We start from the raw sequence: 22,686 nt of genomic DNA, 5'->3' as shown, positions 1-22,686 counted from the left end.
TTTGGCGGGAAGTTTTGACGTGCCCATTAAGCGCGAATCGTTGCCGCACTAGACACCAACGTACCTCAAGCTGCTGGGTCTCGAGAAGCCCGAGACACGCATTGTCAGTTTCCTATTGCGTAGTGTAAAGCACAGGGACAGGGCTAGTCGGTGGACATTCGTGACTGTATTACTCTTAGTGTTACACTGACGGAAGTGCTAAAGAACGAACATAGAAAGAACAAAAAGTAGACATACTTGGCAAAAACTACCAACCCGTTTATTACTGCTATGGAAGTTGCTTACATACATGGTAATTGGGAAGGCAATGACATGTAATGATGTGGTGGGCCGGAACAGCAGCGTTCACTTGCACCTGTTGGCCCTGGCACACTCAATCTCGGCTTGGATGGATGAACGTGATGAAAGGAATGCTTACGCACTTCTCTCTCTCTCTCTCTCTCTTTTTTTTTTTTTTGCTATCGTAAGTGTGTTTGCCGTGTATATAAGCATGTTCTCTAACAGTATTAAACATGTTGGTAGTTTGCATCAGTGTAATACTGAGCGCAATACAATCATGAGCATAGGACACCAACGGGAAACTAAAACGAAATCGAGCTACGGGGTGTTCTAGCAAAGTTGCTGGTGGGTGACATCGGAATACGATGCCAGAAGAGCGAAACATATCCCACACTTTCCACCGCATGCAGTACACTTCCAACAGCACTATGCCACACACACTGTGAAACATGTAGGCGAAGATGCCTTTCACAATAGGGTTGGCATCAATAGCTGTCAGTGCGGCATATGACAACCCGTAAGATTTCCTAAAACCTGAGGAAGAAACTAAGTGCCTGCTGGCATTGTCACATGACGCAGGTGGACGATTAATTAATTTATTTATTTATTTATGGGGTTTTTACATGCCAAAGCCACTTTCTGATTATGAGGCACGCCGTAGTGAAGGACTCCGGAAATTTCGACCACCTGGGGTTCTTTAATGTGCACCTAAATCTAAGTACACGGGTGTTTTCGCACTTCGCCCCCATAGACAGGTGGACGAGTACTGCAGGGAAGCCACTGTCACACGAGCCTGCTGCTCTCGATCGTGCGTGCCTCGTGCCTTTTTCTTGTTCACATGGAACCTTAGTGGCTGAAGAATGTACCATACGATTGCAGTTTGGAGATGTATTGAACATTGGTGCCTAAAGATTGTGTTTTCCGAAAATGTACTAGCCGCTAAAAAAAACAGCGTAGCTGTATTCGGTCATTTCTTGTGCTCTCAATTGCAAATGTTGGAGCCAGGAAATAGTTTGAAACGGTACCATATTAACAAGGTTCTACTGTACTACCAAAGTTTTTGTGTACAAGCCTCTGTAAGAGAAAGGTAAAACAGAGTGTCATTCGTATTAAATGTGACAAACACACTCACCACCGCTGGACACACCGGCAACAGCACCGTCTGATGACATCTTTGTGACAGCGAGAGGGTTGTAAGTCCAAGACGTGCCGCAGACCTCGACTTTGAGGTCATTGTCATGGTAAATCTGCTGGACTCTGCCTATCTTGCCCAGGGTCTAGAAAAGGACGGACGGACGAAGAAGCAAGAAAAAGGGTCAATAAGACCGCAGTACATAGCCACTGGCGCGATAGTATTGCCAACACTCTAGTGTTCAAAGTCAGAACTGTATCCAAAATTTCTTGATTGTTGTCATCAATTCTATAAAGAAAGAGGCAGGCCTAATAAAAAATAGTGCTCTGCATTAAATGTGAATGATGATAAGCAATTACTCTGGCATGTATAGTTAGACACGTATGAATAGCGAACGGACTTAACTTGAGGGATTAGATTTGACGACTGACAACCATGCTCACCATTGTCATTGTGATTGTAACATTACTTGGCTTTGTAACATTACTTGGCTGGTTCCCCCAATGAACAGTTAGATTCTTAAGTCACACTTTTGGCACTCCTTCTGGGTTTTCACCATCACTAAAACACGACAATATCGAAGGGCACACTGAGGGCTTAAAGAACACACAGGCATTACACTCCCAGGTAATTGGATTGGATTGGATTATTTGTGCCTGCAGTTGGACGCTTGCGTGCCCCGATGAGGGCCCAATGTCATCTACAAAGTCGCCGTTACTCGGTAAGGTTTTACGGCGATGAAGGTGAAGCTGTGAAGGCCGTGCTTCTGCACCCACATCATTCCACCAAGAGGTATGGGCAAGGCTGGTACAGCTTTTAATTCTTGCAACCTTGAGTAGCTCGTCCACTTCTACAATGGAGATCCCAGTTACAACGGCATACATGCACCTAACCTGCTCCATCTCTTATGAAAACTACTTGTCACTGAAGTTCATGGACCCCTAGGCAATCCAAGAGGCAGGTCAGCAGATGACATGCGGGCACCAGAAGGTGCAGACACTATTTCGCCCTTGACAGATGCATAAAATGAGTGGCGATCACATACGCACCAGAATTCAAAACAGCACAACTGAAAACAGCATTCACAGCGGCTGTGTCATCCAAACTCACAGGAGCCATTGCCTCCGCCCACTCTCCATGACCTCTCTGGAGAATCTTGATGCGCTCGAGGTCGCTGCATATCTGCACCAGGTCCCCAACAGCAAACTGCTGCGATGAGGCCGAGTCCCCTGCACCGCTGCCACTTGCCGACGATGTCGATGCAGTCGGTGCAGTGTTGACACGAGTTAGCACAGCTGGGTTGAACGTCCACCTGATGGCAACAACGAAACAAGCTTTCAGGCAAGGCTACTTCCTAAAAGCAAAAGCACGCTGTACCTCCTCGAGCAATAAGGGAATGTGCAAGCTGCTTTCGAAAGGTCCATGGTGGCGAAACACACACGATTTACATAAAAGTGCTCAATGAGACTAAATTTTTTACAGGAAATTTTCTAGTTTACGTACTAACATGCCAAGTTCAAATCAGCCGATAACAAGTAATCACTGCTTAAAAAGCAATTCATCATTCCCTCGCATATTACTTCTTGCTGCAGAATCATCCAGGAAAAGATTTCTGGCAGAATGCATCCTTTGGGGATGTTCACGATTGTTATTGCAATTAGCATTCAAGTGGTGGAGGGAAATTGGCTACTGGGAGGACTGGTGTGCAGGTGGGTGGATGATGGATGAGAGCACAATCGGGTACGCATCACCATTGTTTTCTTGCAACGTGTTCTGGTTTGAGAGAACTGAAAGAGCCACCAGTGAAACGGGTCACGTGTGATCTGTGCCTCTTGACATATTGCACCATCTAGCGGCATGCTCGCGAAGTCCCTTTGCATTTGCATCACCTCCAAAATTTCACAGGTGGCACTCTGGTGCATGCTAACACTGATAATTGATCCCTCGTTGCGCAGTCCGTGACCGTGGCTGAGCAGATACAGCATCAGGCTGCTGCACCTGAGCACCCAGTTGCAATACTGAGCAGTACCAAAGTTTTTCACGTCTTTTTTTATTATTTATTGTTAGAAAGACTGCTGGAGCAAAGGAGCTAGAGACATGACCCCAAACACAAAGTGGGGGAAATGGGCTAAGAATGCTAACCGGATTAATAGATTAGCACAGTGAATCACAACTGGAACAACAGTACTCTACTGCATGGCACTGCTACTCATGAGCACGCTGATCGCAAGAGTGCCAGGATTTATGCGGCATAGGGTGGGCCAACAGCTGTCCCTAAAGCATGTAGTTAAAAAGGCTGTAGCTACAGTAAAGTATCGCTGCACCCTGCATAACCGTGTGCATGAGTTTTCCAAATCTCAGCATAACTGACCCAGCATGTCCCCCCGCCCCAAAAGATTGAAAGGTGCAAACAGTCAATCTCGCTATCAACATGTTCATCAACCGCATCATGAAATAGCAGAATTTTTCTACTGCATTCACGGGTAACATGCACCAATCTTTGCTTTGAATGACAGTATACCGCTCACGAAATGAAACACGTCAAGTGAGGGCCAATGCGCATACTTTCATTTCAATCTGCAGCTTGTGTGACATCAGCATAACTGAGCATATGGGGTGCCACACTTTAAAGTTTCCCAGTGATATTTTATACCATAAGCAAATGTTGTTTGCATGATAGACTTCAGAACAGCTTGTCCCATGTTAATGGCTTTTGCATGAAGTAGTAGAAAACTGAACATGTGTTTTCTTGCTTGGGCCCAAACTTTCCTTATTTCAATCCTAAAGCTGGCCTTTCCCGAATAATTACGACATGGCCAGTCAGTGCGATATGCCTGACCCCTATAGCGACTCCTATGGTAACCCCAATAGCGACATCTTTAGTGGCAGCATCTGTCTCGGCGGCGCTAAGGGGCAGTGAATGTGTTGAACCCATGTTATCTCCCGTTGAAAGCACCTATTTTCAGCCTGCCCTGGAAGATTTTCCAGCAGTAACCCTAGCTCACAATGTCCGATTACGGTATTTACCAGACTCTGACACATGCATATCTTTTTTTTTTCTTTGAAAGTGGGTCGAAAATTTCCTGTGCAGTGCAATCGGACACGATATCAAAACCGCTTTTGAGGCCTTCGCACGCTTTACCACATAACACGGTGTATTGCGATGAAGTTGACTTTTTAAAATAAGATGCAGCAACATTTATTATAAGAAACCGGCTGCCATTCTGCAACACACTTAAACCCTTGCCTATTTTTTTATTCCTAACATACCAGGTGCACATTAGATTTCTACTTTGTTTAGGAGCTTTAATGTAATTTCTAACAAATTTTTCAACTTAATACACATAGAAAGTTAGTCAACCATAGAATGTTAGTCAACTGTATTTCAAGACAATCAATCGAATAAATGAATGGATGAATCATCACAATGAGTACAATAAAAAGCGCAGTTACATTCTTAGGAATGCTCTACGCCTTACCAAGTGACAACACAATTTCACATGGTGTTGCATGTTGCTCCCTGTAGCAGATATTAAACAGCATGCTGACTAAGCACCAAACACGTTGGTGGTGTTACAATTAAGGAACACTTAAACACAACCTTTCAAACATTACATTTTCTTGGTGGAATTGCTGAATAATCAATATAAGAAAGTGTGGCAAAGTAAAAAAAGAAGAAACTGAAGAGCTATTCAAGACGGCATTATCGAATTAACAAACACAAGCTCCACCTCGCTTCGTACCTGTTTGCACTTGGATAGGAGACCACTATGTCGTGGTCTTCATCAACTCCAATCACTGTGCCTGTTGTTCCAAGACACTGCAAAAAAGAAATAAAAAGACAAATGCATTAACAACAATTATAATAAAAGAACAGAAGATTTTATCAACAGAGCTTGTTCTTAGCCAAATGTCTCATGACCATGGACTTGACTGTTGCGACTCAAGAGCTTTGCTAGGGACCCTAAAGAGGAAAACAATTTTAGCTGTATCTGTAAATTACCATTCTACAATATCAAAAAAGTCACTCTTATACCATCAGTTAGTAGCTCGGCAAGCCAGAAAAGCCGCACAAACAAAAGGTGGGTGGCGACACCAACTTGAAGTTTCCCCCAACAAGTCGCTGTAACATCACAGATTTTGATGGCTTCCGTTCCGGTTTAGTCAACTGCTCCCTGGTGAAAAAAATGGACTATGTTTGCTTATAAAAGGGTCAAAGACCCTTTGGCAAGTTTCAAGAGCTTTCACTAAGCTACAAAGGCCCAACTATGAGAACATATGGTGACATCCACAACGTTACGCTGGCACTGGGGTTTGAGAGCAAAACACAAGGAAATCGAAATTTGGTCTTCATCTTCTCTTCTAGTAATCGACATATTATCGTGAAATTAACAAAAATGGAGTTTTGAAAGAATACTTTGCAAGATTAAACTAATTTAGTGTTTCTTTGTAGCATCCCTTCAAAGGATCCCTACACAAAAGTTTTATCCGACTTGCCAGCATGAGTCAATTTCTAAGCATGCTCTGATGCCTGCCACAACGTACCAAAATAATGTGCTGTCCAAAACATCAATTTATGCACTGCAGAGCAAGCCAGATTTGAGAAGCAATATGTAGATGCGACAACACAAAGAAGACTGCAAAACAATATGTTTTTTAAGTCTGTGTGGTTGTTTCACTATCACACCTGCAAGAAAGCATTTAAGACAACTGAAATCCTTCTTAAGCAATCTTCCCCAAGTTTCAGAATAAATAACCAATACGTTTGAGTGCTTGAGCCTTTCACTAGCCCTTGCAACAGATGAAATGTAATACATTTTCAACATTTAAAAAAAAAAGTTACATTTTGGGATTTGTGACAGAACCACGATCTGATTATGAAGCAGGCCATAGTGGGGGACTCTGGATTAATTACGATCGCCTGGGGTGCTTTAACGTGCACACTTATATCGAAGTACATAAACGTTCTTGCATTTCGCCCCCATCCCGATGTGGGTGCCGCAGCTGAAATTGAATCTGGGACCTTGAGCTCAGCAGCGCAATGCAATAGCTGCTGGGATAACCACATGTTTAACCACACACGCAAATACGCTGTCACAACATTGCATTTCATTCACAGGCCACAGCACCAAGTGGGAGCTGCATTTCAGTGGTATTTTGTGAAGCTAGTGCGTAGTCAGAGCTGGTTATAATAGATTCACTCTTACGCTGATGGCCTATCAATCCAAACAATACAAGAGGTTCACAAGAAAATTGAGACGACATGACCGACAGTGGTCAAACGAGAAACGTTTCAGCTGAGGGGCCAAGTGCTGGCCCATAGAGATGTATGGTCGCTGGCTGGGACCTTCAGCTAGATTCAAACTAACTGCAAACAGGAGTTGAATTAACTAAAGATTGAGTGAACAAGAATCAGATTTGCAGAGGACTGCTGTACCATCACTTTCAGCACGCTCTCGATGAATGAGCAAGTGGACAGGATAGTCATTGCTCCAAAGGAGAATCGCATGGGCTGTCATATCATGTTGAACGGAAGGTGTCACCGAAAGTGTTCGAGCGACAATACAGCCCCAGAACAGCAACGACCTGAAGGCCTTGCGACAACGTTGGTACATGTTCCACGCACCTCGTACATTCCATCTGTCCACCCGCCGTGGCCGTGCTGTAGTGATTGAACAATTTCTAGATCCAGGTCTACGTTCACTTGGTCACCCACTTGGAAGCCCACGCCTCCGGAACGGCCAGGGCCTTGTTCTCCTGCGAGTGAAAAACGAAAAACAAAAGGATGAAGATCGAAGAAATAGGAAAAGGAAGTAAGAAGTGATAATTCCTACTGACATACGAATAGTCTTAAAGTAGAGTCGCGTGAGGAAAACAGCATCCCCCCCCCCCAGTACAACAATACTATACTTCTACCACAAGTACATTTCTGGCACAGCTGTTCTGCAACACGTTGGTTGCACACTATGTATACCCGAATACTCATCCTGAAGACAGACCCGCCCCAATGAACAGTTACCAAGTTCATTCAGAAGTTACAAATGTTCGTTAGGCCTGTTAGTGTACATCGCATACTAATGTGAAAGACGAAGTCACCAACAGTGCCTACAGTGTGCCAGTAGGCGACGGCAGAGACCATAATGAGCCCACTCATGTGCCCACTGAAGCGATGATTATCGAGTCCCTGAACGTGGTCTTCGGCTTTTTTGAGTGCAGCGGTCGTGATTGTGACGCCACACATGATTATAGGGCTAAAGATCACGAACCTTGGTGCTGTGAACTACCCCACCAAGCAATCCCACATCAATGACTACTTCAACTAGTCCAGCAACACAAAAAATAAATGCGACGTGCTTGTGTCACGCAGTTTCACCCTTGTTCTTCTGATTTTTTTTCGTCTTGTTTTCAGGTAAAGCGAAAATCCACTTAATTTGAAGAGTTTTCGTGGTCCCACACACTTCAAATTAACAAGGTGTTATTGTATCTGAGAAAACATACGATATGAAGTCACTAAAAAACGTCGCAGTCTTGCCTGCCCAAAAGGCAAACCATACATAGCAAAAGCAGCGTATTGTACTTGTACACAAAGTAAGGCTCGTAGTTCTATGGGTAGTGTAAGGTGCACTACACATCTGCTTATTAACTACAAAATGTGGTGTCATTCATCGAAAGGCACACATGAACAAAGTTCATGAACATGAACACTCCATGGCCACGAGCATTTACGATCACAATGCTGGCATGATAAAGAGCGCCAAGAGTGGTGAGCCCGCATGCACGCCCCAAACCATATGTTCCGTGCTGCCTCTTGCTTCCAATTTCAGCTGCGCTAGGTCTCCATAAATCAGATCATGTGACCTCAAACATTGGGCACACGGGAAGACGACGCATATTGAAGCAGCAAGCTTGGTGCACTTGGACACCAATAAACGTTTATTGTTGCCAGTCATCGCTCATGCTTGTTGTCTCCTCTTGTCCTGTTCAAAAGTGCTGTTTCTTCAGCTATAGCATTCAGGTATAGTCTAGCAGTTGGTGCATGTTAAGGGTCTTTTTTTTTTTTTTGTCTAAACATGTCTCTTGTTCTTCCCTTCTTGCACTCATACTTTTTAACGCCTACTTTTTTTCTAAGCAGCGGGCACTTTACAAGTCACCACAGTTTCAATAATCTTCTAAAGCATGTAAAGCCTGAAAAGAAAGCAGCACATACAAACATAATATATACAATGTATTGTGTTTGCCTACATATCATGGTAACAAACTGGTACAAGTAGCCTTGGGTGACCAGTGACACATGGCACTAAATATTAAATACACGACTACAGGACAATTGTAAAGCACTCTGATTTAACATTAAAAGCTGTAGTCAGTGGATGCATAACTCAACGATTGCTCTGAACTAAAACTTCCAACGCAACAAGCACTGCAACCCTAGTGGGTTAAGCTAGCTCTTAACTCATTGCAAGAAGTTACACAATAGAACCTTGTTGATATCATCCCATTATCTGTGGTTCTCTAGAGCCAATGCTTGCAATTGAAAGCACTAAAAGTGACCAATATAGTTATGCTTTTCTACCACTCCATACGTTCCAATAAAATGCTATCCTTCGGCAGCAACATTCACTTCATTGCCAAACTGCAACTGTGTGATACGTCTTTCAGCTGCTAGATCCCATATAAACAAGAAAAGGCGTGAGGAATGCGCAATCGAGACCAGTAGCCACCCGCCTCAGCAGCAGCTCCCTCAAAATACTCACTCAACCCTGTCAGGCGAAAATGCAAGCGCACACTCAGCTTCCTATTCCGGTAACAACAAACTCTCCTACAGAGTTGGCACACGTCGCATTCGCAGCTATCACCGCCAACCCTATTGCGATAAGCATCTTCAAAGCGCATGGGGTGTAGTGCTGTTATTAGTGTACTGCACACTTTTTTTATGGATGATAACTCAAATGCAGCACCGTTCCCTGCTGCAGGCGGCGTGAAGCAAGTGCCATGTTTTACTCTGGTGGCATCGTATTCCGGTGTCGCCCAGAAGCTCAATTTTATTTTGGTTTCCCAATGCCATCTTGAAACACTATGCAATAAAAAAAAATGATGCACATCATGGGTCACTCTGACACCCACCAGCTCGACGTATGTTGGCATATCACACCGCAACGATTCACACAGTGTGGGCATGTCAAAACAATTCACCAAAATGCCCCATTCAAAGAAGCTGCTGACCCAGGCCAAATTTCAGGAGCATGAACGTAAGCTTGCCGAAGCTGTGAAAACGACACTACGTGTCTCAGGCTCAACCAGCTTGACGTGCATCGGCATCTCTTGCTACAATGATTCACATTACGTAGATGTCCACTATACTTGACTCTTGAATGTTTTAGTGACTTTGGATTGTACATTTGCCCAGTTGACATGCTTTTTCTCATGGTTTTTTTTTCCAAAGAATATTGACAAGTTTCTATTGTAAAAGGAATTTTTTCAACAAAGACAACCAGCACAAGAGCACTACATCACAGGGCAGACTGCAGTGATCCCCCCGAAACGTGAACAATTTACCTAAGAGGGGTAGATGGTCCCTGTAGACTGTACCACCCTTTGCATCGTTCACAACTTTGAGGTCAGCCTGAAAGCAAGAAAAAGCAAGAGACCTGTGTGAAATGACTGGCATTTACTGATGCTCAACAACAACTCGTAACACCAAGAGCTGCAAGTAACGTAACTTTGCCACTAACTCAACATACTCGTGGTAAACGTTACGGAACGTTACGTTACGGACAAGCACGTGGTACAAGTGGTAGAAGGAAACTAATAGATGCATTTATGATGATTGATTGATTGACTGATTGTTTGACTCAAGTGACAGGGCTTACCATTCCACAACAAAACCTGAGCTGTCAGGTAAAGCGCTATGGAGGGCCCTGAATTAATTTCAATCACCATGGATTCTTCTACATTCACATAAGTGAAAGTGCACGATCTGAACTACCATACATAGCAGACAGATAATGAGACCGACAAGACCGACAAGAGCCATAGCAGGACATAAATGAACTTTTTCAAATTTATAAGTAGAACCCATAATAAGGAAAAACAAAGCAGAAGTAGATTACAATTTGCCGGCAGTGGGAGCTGAACCCACAACCTCTGCATGATGCATGTGATGTTCTACCAAATAGGCTATGGCAGCGGCATTGCATCCCTTTTCTTGGGTAGTACAGTTAAATCTCAATACAACGAAGTCAGTAAAATAAGCAATTTGCTTCGTTATATCAAAATTTCAAAATATGGAAATCTGACCTATTATGCCAAATATGTAAAGTCACGAACGTATGTCGCCCGCAGTGGCACGACGATATCATGTAAAGTGCCGGCAGCAAAGAGTAAATGCTTCATCTGCATGTCGCTTCAACACATCTCCAAAACTCAGAATTACACAAAATCCAGCACTCAACGGGCAGGAAGATAGCACACATGTTTCCATGCCATTTGAACACCCATCCTTTACACACATGGCAGATTACCTCAAGAATAGGGAGCGCGGGCAGCATATGCACTCAGACCCGCTGACAGCAATGAGAAGCCACAGCTGGACTAAAAAAAGGAAACCCACGGCTACCTGCATGCCCCCCCCCCCCCCCCCCCCATCCTCAAGCTTGACCGTATTACCGTGAACTCGCTCCCTTCCCCCATCTTCCCTTGCTCGCACGGGAAGATAGTGCTCATTAAGGCACCCCAACCTTAGCTCACCATTGCAAGCTTTCAATCACATGCATAGCATACAGCGTGCAGGGCATGATAGGATCTTATCACACTTGGACTTTGTATAGAACACAGCCTTGCTCCCTTTTAATGGTCACTGTTGGTCGCATGGCACAATTTGAGAGGTGTGTTCGCAAGCAGCCGTTTGTAATTCAACCGCTTGAGCAGCTGCATCTGCGGAAGTTTCCATTTATTGTCTCGGTATTCCTTTACAGCACCGGTAAAATTTCATTATATTGAAATTACGTGCAAAGGCACTTCATTATACTGAGAATCAAAATACACGGAAAAGAAGTTATAAAATGTTCGAGGTTAAAACTGTATTTGCACATGTGCAGCAAACCTTGGTTTGGGAATGTAAGCCAGCACCAGTCCGAGCCATAGCAGCGGATGGGGAACATAGCTTCAACTGCAGGCGTCAGGTAGTACGTGAACGTATGCTTCAACTACTAGCAGCAGGGTACCTTCGTCTGCTTTCATTTTCCTTTTCCTTACTGATTCTATATTTCAGTTTAAAAATGTGGCTAATTTCCCCTATGGTTTTCATTGGCCTCATTGTCCGACAGCTTCCCATGGTAGCTCCTAACAAGAAGTCGAGCCGCTAGGTTTCCCCCCAATTCTTGTCACTCAAGTTCCTGGAGTGCTTTTTGCATTCCACCTTCACTGGGACATCGCCACTGCAGTTGGGAATTGAAGCCGCAGCCTCGTGCTTGGCAGCAAAATAGCACAGCCACAGAGTTGCCCGCAATGAATTGGACATTTCCACGCATCGTTTTACTTTGTATTGGAATCTGTTTATACCAGATTATCACTGTTATCGAGTTATCACTACAACTACTGTATCCAAAATTTCACGAATGTTGCTGCCACTTTTACGGCGAAAGAGAAGCCTTTGATCAGATCGAGCATGCGAAGCAATTAGTGTTGTGTTGTGCATATTCTAATGCATGCCTTCACCAGTGACAGCTCTGGAATGTACAGTGGTACATGAGTAAATGGCAGACATGTTCGTCCATTGCTTCAGATTCAACAACGGACGATGGTGCTCACCACCATCATTGCAATTTGAGTGCTATTTGTGGTTCTCGGCACACATTCACTTCAATAAAGTGCCTCTCTGATTTGACTACACTTTCCGAACCCTTTCTCAGAATCCCAAGCATGGTGCTGCAGAACTTTGCGTCATGCAAGTAAGGCGCTGCCTCTGAATTCCCCGTGGCCTTGCAAATCGAGCAGAAAAGTGTAGAAACAAATGAGCACTGTCGCTACTGCACATAGTTAAGTTTTCACGACATACAGGCAGCTACCAACACGGAGCATTTTTTTTTATTCTCACGATAATCAATATTGTGACAGCGTCACATCGTGGTTCCGAAATGGTGGCCGGACACTAGTTTTTTTCATTAGCAAAACGTATCTCTAGAGAAATCAACATGATCTAATGCAATTTAGTGTATTAGAAGTCTTTACTAGCATGCCCCGACAACCATTGAGGCATCGAGGTTGCACCTCACGCCCTTATGCCTGCTAGATTAACCACTGTAACCAGAACGGGAGACACTTGCCCTCATGCATCGTGAATAAACTAGCGCTGTCCTATGTCATCTGCTAATGAGAGCTTTCACGACGCCTGCACTTCCCAAGTGATGAATACAGGAGAACCACGAACTCGTGCTTAAATGTCTTTGCATAGTGTCAAATCGAAGAACACAGTGCAGGCAGCCTTCAATACACCGTCAAATCAAGGACAAAAGTGTTGAACTCCCTGAACTATCGCAGAAAGTGCAGCGAAAGCGAAGAGACCCTATAAAGTTTGATTCCTAATTTGGCACTTCTGGCAGCATTGCTGGTCGTCCCCTATCACTACAAAGCGACAATGTTCACGCACCATGCCTTCAAAGCCGACGCGGTAGAGGTTCTTGGCCCCGTTGTCCCACACCACATAAGCGGCGCTACGTGGACTAGCTGCACTCCAGTCCTGGATCTCGGTGACCTTTCCCCGGCGCCCGTTACCGCCGTCCTGATCCTCCCACTGCCAGTCGACGCCTCGGACGACTCTCGCTCCGGGGAACATGCCGCGGACTCCCATCTTCTTGCTCTTACGACGAGGCTCCATGAGTGCCCTGTGAACAAATGCACCGCATGAGTTAGAGGACATCAAATTACGGGGCACAACGTCCCCAAAAAACATGCGGCCCCAAAAAACATGCGGGCTATGAAAGAAGCTATGGTGGAGAGCTCGGCAATAACAACTACGATACATTCAGCAACAGCCTAGCTAGTTATTTTGCTAATAAAGGTTCATGGATACCCTGCATCATTTACCATAGCTTCTTTTTCCCATAACTATGTCATACCTCTCTCAATTAAAAATTGTGCACTCAAAGCTAGCGCATCAAAACCAAAAGCACTAATGAATGATATTTAAAAGAAGCCACATACGTCTTGAAACACTTCCGATTGGACCTGCGCTACAAGTTTTAATGACGTGTTAATTTTTCTAGTAAATTCAGTTAGAAGGAAGTGGGCTGGTTGCTCTCGATCTAAGAATGCGATATCTAGAGGATTCTACACTGCCATTGTTTTTCACAATGTCTTACATCAGACACTTTTTTCAAGCGGCTGGATGGATGCTTTCAAAGTATATCAGACGCTAAATAATTGACATTCTAATAAATGGCTTTCGTGTAGATTGTTCTCGTATATAATCCACATTCTGCAAACTTGACGAAACTCACTAGAGAATTAGAAATTCCTCATCTGTTCTGTAGTCGTACAGTTGTCATGATTCTCAATATGCACGAAATCAGGTGAAATTAGATACTCAATGGAAAGCATTAATTAGTACCTGAAGGGTATGTGCGTGTTTCTATGTTTTCTTTTCTTTTTTCTTGCTCTTTTTCTTGTCACTGTATAATGGGGAAAAATTTTTTTACAAAGATGTGTCGGCATTATTGTATGTCAATCTGGCTCTCTTGCTGTGAATGTGCATGCTTCATATAATGCACTTACTGCAATCATTATTATCATTCACACTTTGATAAGTGTACCTTTGACAGTGTTGTATGTTTTCTTTTTTTTCAATCTGTCAGACTAGTAGCATTTTATGGACTGCACCCCTTCCACGATGCCTCCACTGACACTTATAAAGGTATTCCTTAAATAAGTAAATCAATTAATTAATTGACAAATAAACAAATAGTCCTTCTCCTCATTCGCAAGTGCGCTTTCATGCATTGCACTACTGTCGAACTATTGGTGGCACCACTGATGGTTCCAATGAAAAAAAGAAAGAGCCAGCTGCACATTCTGGGGCTTGTCTCTTACGCATGGTTTCCTCACTCAACCCACATGCACAATTTCTATCTCACGAGACACGCCAAGCTGCACTCATATGCACCAACTGAAATATCAACTATGCCACCATGAGCCTTAAAAGCTGCCCCACGGGAAAGTCATCTTTGCAATCATAAAAAGGGTCAGTGTCAACCACCTGGATTTTGTTAGCGTTCATTTAAATTAAATAAGCACACCAGCGGTTTTGCATTCCACTGTCATTGGAATCAAGCTGCCGTTGCAAGGGATTGAACCCTGGCCTTATCTGAAACACTGGAAAGCTGGAATTTTATATAAGCAACATCAAACTTCAGACAGCTTTTTTTAGCAGTCTCTGGAGAAGTTTACGTCAGATTTGGCAAATAGCTATTGTTTTTATGGACAATGTTAAACACTAAGTATCAGTGTCTAGTCATGGAAATGCCGAGTAATTGGAGTGAAATATATATATCATGGTGCTATCTCTTCCTTTACTGTGTTATAAATCATTCTATCATATTCTTCCTGAAATCTATGTACAGTTATTTTTTTATTTATTGTCGGTTTGTTTTGGTGCTAATTATTTGCGATGTTATTATTACATCACTTATTTTTTCATATTTACCTGCTGTATTCATTTCTCATGTTTGTAAGCCTGCGCTGCATTTACTAGCTGCACAAATTACTAATGTGCATCCCTTATTAACAGGAGGCTCCCACCTTGGCAGTAATATTTAATTTTGGACCTAAAATAACCCATAAGAAGTTTTAGTTAAATTTGTGTGTTTTACGTGCCAAAACTATGATCTGATTAATAGGCACGTATGGTGTAGTGGGAGACTCCAGATTACGTTTCACCCCCTAGGGCTCTTTTAAGCACGATCTGATTAATAGGCACGTACGGTGTAGTGGGAGACTCCAGATTACGTTTCACCCCCTAGGGCTTTTTTAAGCATACAGTTAATATAACCGACTTTAGAAGAAAAGCTCGTCATAGCGCTCATACATTGAAATGGGCAACCACAACGATGCCGTCATGTTGCTACTCAGCGACACCACACAGGCACAAACGACACAGACAATGACAAGACAGACGACAGACGACAAGCTGTGATTCAGACCAGACAGGCAATCAGCGCGCTCCTGAGTCTCCCTCAGTATGGTGGCGCCATCTAGTTCTGGCACCTGCAAGCACATCCTTTTCACACCCCACACGTTTTTCATCTAAACTTTATAAATAGCCATCAGATATTTCTCAAAACTACATGGAATGAATTTTACACAATTTCCACACATGTGTGATGCGTGTAAAAGCTTTCAGCAAAACTTTTTGTTGGGCTAGTTGGTGCATTACTGAAGTACTATAGCGCCAAACAGACGACACAAGAAGCGCTCGTACGTGTCTCTTCTTCTTGTGTCATCTGTTTGGCGCTATAGTACTTCAGTGTAAAAGCTTGTTTTATCATCATATTTTGATTATATTTAGTGTTACAAAAATCAGAGGTAGCAAAATGGCAGCCCCTTCCGGTTGCCACTTTTCTCGCACCGCTTTTTCTCTAGAGTCAGTACAGTAACTACGCTTTTAGGTGTGCGCCTAAATCTCAACACAAAAACATCTTTTGCTTTTTGTCCCCATCCTTATGTGGCCGCCACAGCCATGATCGAGTCCACAACATCGAGCTGAGTAGTAGGTTCACCATTTGCTGCCCACAGCTCACCGTTCGCTGCCCGGGTTAGTGATGCGGAAGAAGCGGTGCCGAAGTTGGTGCTTGTCCCCATGGTAGCACATGGAACACAGGTCATAGTTGGAGCACTCGGCGCACTTCCACCGGATTCCAAAGATGGGCTGTTGCCGACAGGTGTCGCACATGGTTCCCTCGTGCTTGATGCCTGCACAGGGACGTGGCAAAGTGTTAATTTATTCACGGAAGCTAATGTACGATGAAAATGTGCTTAATTCATCACGACCAAGTGAAGACAAACAAAAATTTTTGTAAATAGGGGGCGAGTCAAATGAAAACCACAAAGCTGTATTTCTTTTCAACATTAATCTCCTCCCCGTTCAAGGCATGTTTGCCAGCTCTTACAAAGTACCCGAATTCCTGCAGAAAAGAATTCATATGGGAGTGTGTGCAACAACTCGTGCACTGCGTGGCATATCTCTTCGTCAGAATGGAGCTCCTTGCCAACCAAGGCTTCTTCAAGTGGTCCAAACATGCGAAAGCCACTCGGGGCAAGGTCTGGTGAGTGTGGAAGACACTCAAACTTCAGGTATGTTATTGTCACAACGGTTTCACTGGCTGTATGTGGCTGTGCAGTCATGCTGCAAGAGCACAGCTGCAGATAACAATTCACGTTGTTTCGATTTGATTGCAGGCCGAAGATGATTTCTTAGGAGGTCAGATTACATGTCGCTAGTGACAGTAGTTTCTCGAGATGGGTCTCTCGCAATGTATAGTGCTCCAAGATTACAACTTTTTTTCATCCCAAAAGAGGATCAGCACAGTAACCTTCCCTGCTCATGAAACTTCTATGGTTTGGGTGATGAGGAATGGCGCCATTGTGCATTTCTGGTTGGTAACAGCGCACCCAGGTTTTTCTCTTTTTGTAACAAATTTACAGTTTACATTTGACTCACCCTTATAGAAAACTACAAATGCTACTGAAAGCATTCTACTCATTATACAAGTTATAATGAATAGTTTTGTCAAACCAGTTTATTCAAACATCATTTTTTTTCCATGAACCAGTCACAAATGGAATGCACTGATGTACTTAATTCACCACGACAAAATAAATGGACAGAACTTTCTATATAATCATTTATTATTTTTTCTACAGCAATGCCAAACAGACAGCCGGGCAAATTTTTACTTTCGGTGAAAAATTGCTAACTGGAGCATTGGGGACATATCTGCACCACACAAACATAAGGTTTAGTGAACGACACAAGTTTGACTGAAACTTGTTCAAAAAGTCCCACTTCCTGTCAAACTTGTCATGCAGCTAGCAAATACTGTCACGTGATCAGCTTTGTGACGTCCAGCATACTGCTGTTGGCTCAGCTGTTCCTCTACAGAGTGATTCTAAGCCTCCATAGAATCAAGTGAGCAAACCGGCAAAAAAATGTTTGTGAAACTCCCAGCTGTCTCTATCTGTGACTGCAGTGGTCACATCACAGGCATACTGAAAAGAATTCAAAGTATAACAGTGCGACTTCATGAACAAGACCAAAAACAAATGACAAACAAAGACAAGAGCTGACTTTCAAAGTAGCACTGTTAGACTTTGAATCGTGCAAAACCAGCTAGCCCAATCTACGATGTTACTAACTAAAAGAAAGCATTAAGTTCAGACTGATAAAGCATTCCTTGTTCATTATATTTTTATTAATTATGTGGTAAGAGGTTGATTATTGAAACAGGCAATGAAACGCAATCTTCTATTTTTTGAATTTCACGCCAAAATCTCAGGGCCGTCATGTTAGTGTGACATCATGAATTCGAATGTGCCTTCTCATGTTTGGGCTCTTTTGGCTTAGTAAATTTTTTCAAAACTTGCCAAGTTCTATCTTTAGATGCTTTAGAATGCAATGTAATCTGTCTCTGCTGATAACAAATGAGCCAGACTTGGGCAGATGTCATCAAAATCCATGACGTCATGGCAAGTTGGTGCGGGATCTCGAAGGCAGCATCGCCACCATTTTCTTGATCTAGCACCTTTCCTGGCTTATAAGGCTTCCTCTCATGGCAACAGTAGCTTTTCATGTTTTGTTGAAGGGCAACTTACAAATACAGCTGAACTTACTTTTTGTTTTTAGCATGCCTTCAACACTTTCCTCAGGTTATTGTGAGATCCTTCGGCTTCGTTTTCCTCAAAGAAGGCATCAGCATCGTGAAAAGCCTTTGTGAAATATGGCGATATGGCACAAGCAAACTTGATAGTCAGCCACGGTTAATACATGTAAAGGCATTCCACAGCCCTCATTGCCAACATAGTTTCTTCCCATCTCCCATTTCCACACATGTAAAAAAACCGTTTCCTTGTATCACTCCCTGGTTCAGGAGATATCAGCATGACAATCAAGCAATCAGTCCTTGTTTCTTACAGATAGATATACATACATTTATATGTAGATATATATTTACATATATATTTTTATTATACATTATACATGCATTATAAGCTGCACGGCTGCTGTGCCATAAAAATTCCAAATCATCATCATCATCATAACATTATACATATATATACATTGTACATATATATTTTTTTACAGATACATATATTTTGCATCCATATGGTACACATATGGATGTAAAAGATACAGGGAAATCCATCATGCTGTAGAAAAGGGTACAGCAGATGTTCTGACTTAATTAGTGCCTCATTAAAAAGATTGCATGGAGAATCTCCGGTGGGAGTTATCTAAATGATGCGTAAACATTTTCTACTAATCACTCGTTGTTTTTTCATCATATGCAGCTGTGTTCAGCATAATTTCGAGAAACACCGGGAAGGAATCGTGAAACAGAGAAGCGCAGTTGCAACACCGAAATGTTAACCGAGACCAGCATGAGACGACAAAGAAGAGGCGAGTAGTAGCAATGTTCACTCATGTCACAGATAACTCCCAGAGGATGTGGATGAGAGATAGAGTGACGAGAGAGATTTTGTGAGTGAAGCAAATATATACAATTATTATGTACACTGTCGCTTGTTTGGTTCTTCTTGTCGTGTTTCTTCTTTACCTTCAAATTGGATGATGGTGGGTTTGGATGATGCCACTGCTTCATGGAAGACGCGCACTGGCCAATGCGTGCGGTAGCAAGTGATGCAATTAAACGGTGTCATGTCTGGTAGGCCTCGTACGTAGCAGGTCGATGACGCTGCCACCTCTCAATGCAAACCGTTATCGACCATACCCCAGCAGCGTATAGCATGCTACACAGGCCCTATCTTGAAAGCATTCTGTCATGGAGACAGAGTGCACCGAGTACTGACAGCTTCATGTGCGCTGTGTTCCTGCATTTTAATCCACGTTGAACCTAAAGGCAGCACAAAGGCCAATTAGCTCGCTGCTGCGGGACCTATCTTGAAAGCAATCGTCTTACATTACAGATGGACCCCTTTCCTCATTGGGTATGCATAGATATGCTTCTGCCTTTAGAAGTTCAAGCAGCAACCTTTATATAAGCTCTGATGCTGCTCTAACCCTTTCAGTGCCTAATTACCGCTGAGTGCTCTTAAGGCCTCAAAATTTATGCATGTTTCTGAAAACACCATGCAAACATTGCAGAAAAATGTTTGGGCTCGAAGCATGTATGCTAAAGTCACATCAGAGCAATCATCATATTTACAAAAATAATTTACAATGGATATTCACTCCTAATAGATGCTACAATATATCATGAAAAGAACCTACTGTCTGTTACAAGTAAATGCGCTGATTTATATTAAGTTGAAGGCCCTCTGATGCGAGAAGACCACTAACTGACAACAGTGATACAGAGCTACACCTCGAACTTCTCATCAAACCGTGTAGAGTGTACCTCTGAAATACCACGTTTTTGCAGAGAGCTTCGGCAGGCTAGTTTATGACAATTAATAATAAATTTCAATGCAAGCAGGATGACACAAGAAGGGAACAGGACAAGGTGCAACCTACATTACTCTCCTTATTAAAGTAGCTTACGGTGTTGCTTTTGGTTAGCAGCAAGTTACGTTTACAGTCATCACTAGGCAGAACATTCAAAAGCAATGTGCCTCTCAACACTGTGACTGAAAATACTAGAGGGCATGCATGGGAACATTTAATGGGCATAGCGCCAGTGCACAAGGCACATAGTGCACCTTCATTCGAAGCTGCAAGTGAGCCGGAACGACTCACAGCAGGTAAACATCGCTTACGAGGTCACGCCTGCAACCTTCAGCTACTACTGCACTGGGGCACATCCGGGTGTCTCGGTGTGGATTTGGACTGGACGTAAGCAAAACAGAACGGCGCGAAACCTGTCCTCGCTTCTTGTCATGTGCTTTATATAAACACAATCTCATATAATGACTGGCGTTGTCAAAGACAAAACGAACTTTGAGAACATGTTTACGGACGTACCGACGTGATTTGGAACACCGCCACCAAGTGAAGCTAAAGGTACGCGACGACGAATGAATGAAAACTGCTGTTTTCGAGAGCGACAGCTCGTTTTTGCGACGACGCAGCGGTGAAAAATTTGTCACATTCCTTTCTAGAGCCAACGAATAAAAGCTAACATAAACCTCAGATCTTCACGAGGCGATACTGCGCCTTGTTTTTTTTTTTTTTCTGAACAAAAAGAAAAGAACGTTGTAGCTGACAACAGTGTTTGTTGAAGGAAGTTGACCTCAACTGTAACATAAACCGTAAAGAATGCGCAAAGCGGAGCCACTGAGGTGTCTGCATCGCACTGCTATACGAGCTACAAGATTTTTCTGATGTAAAAACCTGGCTGACAAACAGTAACAAGGCGCTCAAGACGCCGTAAGAATCACACAGCGAAACGACAAGATGAATCAGTTTCGTCGTCGTTTCTTGAAAAAGTAGCCCAGCGCGCGCACGTGGGTGCCACTTCGGTTAAGTGAGACCGGTAACTCGAAAGAAAGTGAAAGTGGTGTGAATGCTTAAAAAAAGAAGGTTCAGCGTTCAAGTCGAGAGTGCGTACGAATAGCCGTTGTTCTTTGAGCACACCGTAACGTCTCGAAACCCACCTGTGGGTGCGCTGTCAACGATGCGGAGATCGTACGTTCCGGAGCAGCGGTAGTTGGCCGCCGTGCCGTTATCCCAGACGACGACAACTTCTTCCGATGACTCGAAATTTCGCACGGTGCCCAGATGTCCGTCTCCGCCGTCCTGTTTGCCCCATTTCCAGTCGGGACCTCGGATCACGCGTGATCCGACGCCTTCCATGACATTCGTCCGGTTCGTCCGCGATGGTCCACACTGATCCATGCCTCAAAAATAGTAGGGCATGCTCCTCTTCCAAGGATAGCTACGGCCGAGGGCACGGGATCCTAGGCCGCAGACCAGACTCCCGAGTATAAACGACGAACTGTGTTTCCTTTCTGGCCGCCAACCGACGCCGACCGCGCAAGCTTTTCTCTCACTTTTAGGCGTCGCAATAAACGAGACATCAATATCGACGTCTAAAACGACGGTGTAATAGTCCGGAAATTTATTTTCCCGTGAAGAGTCGTTTTGCGCATGCTCCATGACGAGAGAATTTGGCGCGTATTTTCAAATCAAGATTGTGAGTAGTAAATTTTACTTGCCGCTACCGCGAATTTAACCAGTCCTCAGACGCACATACCACTCAATAAGAAAATAATTACGTAGAATTTACCCACTCAGACTCTTAGTAGGTCAGTGGTAGCTGCAGAGTGAGACAAGATGGTGTCGGCGAACTCGGCTGCTGTCCACATCGCAGCTCCCAGTGAGTTCTCGAAGGCTGTGCTTTCATGTTTAAACGTTTTCGACGAACTGCACGCTACGTGAATGTGTGCTCACGTTTCGAATAACTTTCTTGCAAGCATATGGTGGAGTCAGTAGGACTCTTCCATTTGTCGTCCCGTACTGCCCTTGGACTGCTCAAGGCGGTGCTTTCAGCCAATCAGCGTTGCGGATGAAGCGTTTTGGGGGGCCTTAGAGACAGTCCGGGACGACAAGTTGAAGAGACCCAGTTGATGCAAGCCTAAGTAACTGGAGGTTGTACACTGCACTAAGCTTATTGTGCTCTAAAAGGATCAGGATTTCAGAACAGTAAGCCTGCCTTAATTCATCCAATCTCATCAACGATGCACGATGACCATGACGGCTTAACGGACTGGGCGGACGGATGGACACGACAAACCCAGTGTCAAATGAGCAGTGAAAATCTGCCTAGAGAAAGATGCCGATGTGGACTGAACCAGTTCGCGTAAATAACCGTGAGTGATCCGCATAATGACACTGGCAGACCATTTCGCGCACTCCAAAAGAAAGTGCCATCACTGCCCGACAAGCGACACTACTTTGTCGCCAACGAAAGCGAAAGAAATTGTCATTTACCCAATTACTACAAAGAAATCGCATGCGGCTTTCTCAGAAAGAAAGCTTCGCACTCGAAGAAAAAATCGTCCCCGTCCGGGGATCGAAACCGCGACCAACGCATTTACTGGGCTGTCGA

At 43.7% G+C, this 22,686-nt stretch overlaps 1 protein-coding gene across 2 annotated transcripts in view; it reads right to left on the bottom strand.

The window, feature by feature from the left end:
- mib1 (mind bomb 1) overlaps positions 1–21,639 on the bottom strand; it is a 638,149-nt gene extending 616,510 nt beyond the window's left edge. For both annotated transcript variants that reach the window (XM_070540424.1, XM_070540425.1), the window contains exons 1-8: positions 21,233–21,639; positions 16,204–16,375; positions 13,059–13,293; positions 9,968–10,034; positions 7,038–7,168; positions 5,155–5,231; positions 2,522–2,723; positions 1,412–1,556 (exon numbers count right to left, since the gene is read on the bottom strand). In XM_070540424.1, coding sequence (XP_070396525.1) covers positions 1,412–1,556; positions 2,522–2,723; positions 5,155–5,231; positions 7,038–7,168; positions 9,968–10,034; positions 13,059–13,293; positions 16,204–16,375; positions 21,233–21,473 — 1,270 coding nt within the window. In that variant the 5' untranslated portion in view covers positions 21,474–21,639. The remainder of the gene's footprint in view (positions 1–1,411; positions 1,557–2,521; positions 2,724–5,154; positions 5,232–7,037; positions 7,169–9,967; positions 10,035–13,058; positions 13,294–16,203; positions 16,376–21,232) is intronic.
- Positions 21,640–22,686: the final 1,047 nt, after the last annotated feature.

Source organism: Dermacentor albipictus, chromosome 6 (genome assembly GCF_038994185.2).
Source record: "Dermacentor albipictus isolate Rhodes 1998 colony chromosome 6, USDA_Dalb.pri_finalv2, whole genome shotgun sequence".
NCBI classification, from domain to species: domain Eukaryota; kingdom Metazoa; phylum Arthropoda; class Arachnida; order Ixodida; family Ixodidae; genus Dermacentor; species Dermacentor albipictus.
The sequence above is the reverse complement of the archived record's forward strand: the minus strand, read 5'-3'. Positions and strand labels throughout refer to the sequence as shown.